Source organism: Myotis brandtii, unplaced genomic scaffold (genome assembly GCF_000412655.1).
Source record: "Myotis brandtii unplaced genomic scaffold, ASM41265v1 scaffold277, whole genome shotgun sequence".
Taxonomy (NCBI): Eukaryota; Metazoa; Chordata; class Mammalia; order Chiroptera; family Vespertilionidae; genus Myotis; species Myotis brandtii.
The window spans coordinates 860,231-863,959 of NW_005360548.1; the positions used below are offsets into that span (position 1 = coordinate 860,231).

At 55.9% G+C, this 3,729-nt stretch overlaps 1 protein-coding gene across 1 annotated transcript in view; it reads right to left on the bottom strand.

The window, feature by feature from the left end:
- The window catches only part of LTBP4 (latent transforming growth factor beta binding protein 4), a 44,583-nt gene that overhangs the window by 10,955 nt on the left and 29,899 nt on the right, over positions 1 to 3,729 (bottom strand). The window contains 5 exon segments of the mRNA XM_014541694.1: positions 1,183 to 1,314; positions 1,496 to 1,618; positions 1,972 to 2,097; positions 2,317 to 2,445; positions 3,468 to 3,588. Coding sequence (XP_014397180.1) covers positions 1,183 to 1,314; positions 1,496 to 1,618; positions 1,972 to 2,097; positions 2,317 to 2,445; positions 3,468 to 3,588 — 631 coding nt within the window.

The window sequence follows — 3,729 nt, forward strand, 5'->3', positions numbered from 1 at the left end:
ATTGATTGGCTGCCTTCTGCACACCCCACACTGGGGATGGAGCCCACAACCCAGGCATGTGCCATGACTTGGAATAATCGAACTGTGACCTCCTGGTTCATAGGTCAACGCTCAACCACTGAGCCACGCCGGCCAGGTGACACTAGGATTTTTTAATTAAAATAATATTGAATATCAACTGTAATTGACAAATTAAAAATGTTTAAAGAAAAAAAATTTTTTTTAAGAAAAAAATAGCCCAGCTGGTGTGGCTCAGTGATTGAGCATGGACCTATGAACTGGGAGGTCACAGCTGGATTCCCAGTCAGGGCACATGCTCGGGTTGTGGGCTCCATCCCCAGTGGGGGGCATGCAGAAGGCAGCCAATCAATGATTCGCTCTCATCATTGATGTGTCTATCTCTGTCTTTCTCTACTTTCTTCTCTGAAATCAATAAAGAGAGAGAGAAAGAAAGAAAGAAAGAAAGAAAGAAAGAAAGAAAGGAAGGAAGGAAGGAAGGAAGGAAGGAAGGAAGGAAGGAAGGAAGGAAGGAAGGAAGGAAGGAAGGAAGGAAGGAAGGAAGGAAGGAAGGAAGGAAGGAAGGAAGGAAGGAAGGAAGGAAGGAAGGAAGGAAGGAAGGAAGGAAGGAAGGAAGGAAGGAAGGAAGGAAGGAAGGAAGGAAGGAAGGAAGGAAGGAAGGAAGGAAGGAAGGAAGGAAGGAAGGAAGGAAGGAAGGAAGGAAGGAAGGAAGGAAGGAAGGAAGGAAGGAAGGAAGGAAGGAAGGAAGGAAGGAAGGAAGGAAGGAAGGAAGGAAGGAAGGAAGGAAGGAAGGAAGGAAGGAAGGAAGGAAGGAAGGAAGGAAGGAAGGAAGGAAGGAAGGAAGGAAGGAAGGAAGGAAGGAAGGAAGGAAGGAAGGAAGGAAGGAAGGAAGGAAGGAAGGAAGGAAGGAAGGAAGGAAGGAAGGAAGGAAGGAAGGAAGGAAGGAAGGAAGGAAGGAAGGAAGGAAGGAAGGAAGGAAGGAAGGAAGGAAGGAAGGAAGGAAGGAAGGAAGGAAGGAAGGAAGGAAGGAAGGAAGGAAGGAAGAAATTTCCAGCAGAGATGGGGAGAGAGTTAAGTGCATTGGTTGGGGCCCTTTCCCTCCCCGCAATCTGAGGCAGGCGGTCCCCAACTCCAGTAACTTAAGGGCGAGGGCAGTAGTCTCACCGTCACAGGTGCCCTCAGGGCCCGCGTTGTAGCCAGGGTCGCAGTCTCGGACGCAGCGGTAGGAGCCGGGGGAATTCTCACAACGCTGGGAGCCGCAGAGGGCCGGGCCCCGCTCTCGACATTCATCCACGTCTGAGAGGTGAGGCAGGGCGATCAGACGGGGGAAGCGGGGAGGCAGGGAGGCAAAGGAGGAAATATGGGGGAGTCGAGGAGAGATGGCAGTCAGGGCGGGGAGGCGGGGCCGCGGAGAAGAGGACAGAGGAGGGAGACCGGAGGCAGAGGGAGAGGGGGATCGGCCGCGCAGGCCTCTCACCGAGGCAGGAGGCGAGGTCGGGGCTGGCGCGGTGTCCCGGAGGACAGACGCACTCGAAGGAGCCGTCGGTGTTGGTACAGATGCCGCTCTGGCAGAGGTCCTCCTCGCTGCATTCGTCCACGTCTGCGGGACAGAATCCAAAACCCGACCCACCTCCTCCTCCGCTCCACCTCCCAGGCCATGCCCCTCCACAGCCCTCTCCCCGCTCCGGCCAGTCTTAGGCTCCTCCCTTCTCAAGCCCCACCCCTCCGACGGGGTTAGGCCCATTCCTTTCCAACCACTGCCCAGCTACCCAGACTCTGCTCTCCCCTGTCCTCTCCCAACCCCTCCCCTCCCATCTCAGACCCAGGCCCCACAGGCTCCGCCCCCAAAATGCGTCCAGACTCCATCCAGAATTCAGACTCCCCATTCCTTGTCCTGCCTTTTCCTGGTATAAGACCACCCTTTCCGGGTCTGGGCCCAGCGTGGGTACAGACCGAGGCAAGAGGCTCCGCGGGGTCCGGGCCGGTAGCCGGGGGCACAGGTACAGGCATAGGAGCCGTCGGTGTTGAGGCATTCGCCGTGGGGGAAGCAAAAGTCGCCCTCCAGGCACTCGTTCACGTCTAGGGTGTGCGAGACAGAGCTGGGGGTCACCGGACCCGCCCCTGAGACCCAAGGCCCGCCCACAAAGCGGCCACCTCGCCCCCAAGCCGCATGCTCTGTTGGGTGGGCTCTTAGGCTCCACCCACAGCTCCGCTGTCCAGCTTCCAACTCCCCAACAGGCTTCGCCCAGGAACCCATGCCCATCTCAGGCTCTCCGGCCCTGGCCCCATCCTGCCCACCTGCGCAGGGCCCAGGCCGGCCAGGCGGCGCCCGGTAGCCAGGCGCGCAGCTGCAGTGGAAGGAGCCTTCGGTGTTAGTGCAGTGGCCATGGGGGCCGCAGGAGGCGCCCGAACTGCATTCGTCCACATCTATGGGAATGGGGGTTCCAGAAGGGGTCCAAAAAAAGGGGGACCCATGTAATACTTTCAACAATAAAGATTCTTTAAAAAGAAAGAAGGGGTCTAGTCTAGAGACACACCGGACGGATTCCGTTGGGGCAAGGGGTCTACAAGAGATGGTGGGCAGTGTCTTGGTTTGGATATGGGAAGGCTCCATGGCAGAAGTGGGCTGGGGAGACGCGGGTTCTCTGATGCTGGGGACCATGATTGGGGGTTCTGCGGGTTTGGGTTTTTGGAACTCCCTGTGCAGGATCCTGGGGTCAGGTGAAGGGACTCTGCACTGGTACAGGGGTCATCAATTAATTAGGGTAAAGGGTCAGGTCTTGTAAACCAGGATCACTGGATGACATTCTGATGAGTCAGGGGTCAGAGTCAGTGAATTGGAGGATCTGAGACCAATTAGGTCAGGTGTTATAGTCAGCGTCCAGAGTTCTGCTTCTAGTCAGGGGTTGGGGCTGGGGATGTGAACCCAGTCAGGCCCCAGGGAAGGGACTCTGAGAAGAGACAGGGGCAGTGAAAGAGAGAGTATCAAGAGTTACACAGAATCAGGGGTTGTAGCAGGGTTATGGTCAGGAGTTATGGTTAGGTCAAATGTCAAAGTCAAGTTCAGGTGTCACAAGTCACATACAGAACTTGTGACCATAAGGACAGGCAGGGTCAGGAGGGTCACACTTGCTATAGAGTTGTGGTAAGGGGTTATTAGCAAGGATCATGGTTAGGGTCAAATGTCAAGTTGAAGGTCTATGAGTCATAGAGTAAGAAGTCACATTCAGGGTCAAAGGTTGTAGTCCAGGTCAGGAACTGCAGTCTGAGTCAGGGGCCCATAGTCTATGTCAAAAGTCACAGTCAGGCTCTGGGACGTGTGGTTCGGGTGAGGGAACTGAGGTCCAGGTCAGGAGGTTATGGACCAGGTCTGGGTTGCAGTCCAGGACAGGGGTCACCATCTAGGTCAGACGTTATACTGCAGGTCCCAGGTCATAACCTGCTCTTACCAGTACATCGGCCACGGTGCAGGTGGTAGCCGGCAGGACAAGCCCTGCACTGGAAGGAGCCGGGGGAGTTCACACATTCCTGCCCAGGACACGCCAGGTGGTTCTCACACTCATCAACATCTGAAGGACAGGGGAGAGTACAGCCTTGAAGGAGTGCTCTCACAGCCCGACAAGCCCTCTGGAAGGAGCCGGGGGAGTTCACACATTCCTGCCCAGGACACGCCAGGTGGTTCTCACACTCATCAACATCTGAAGGACGACA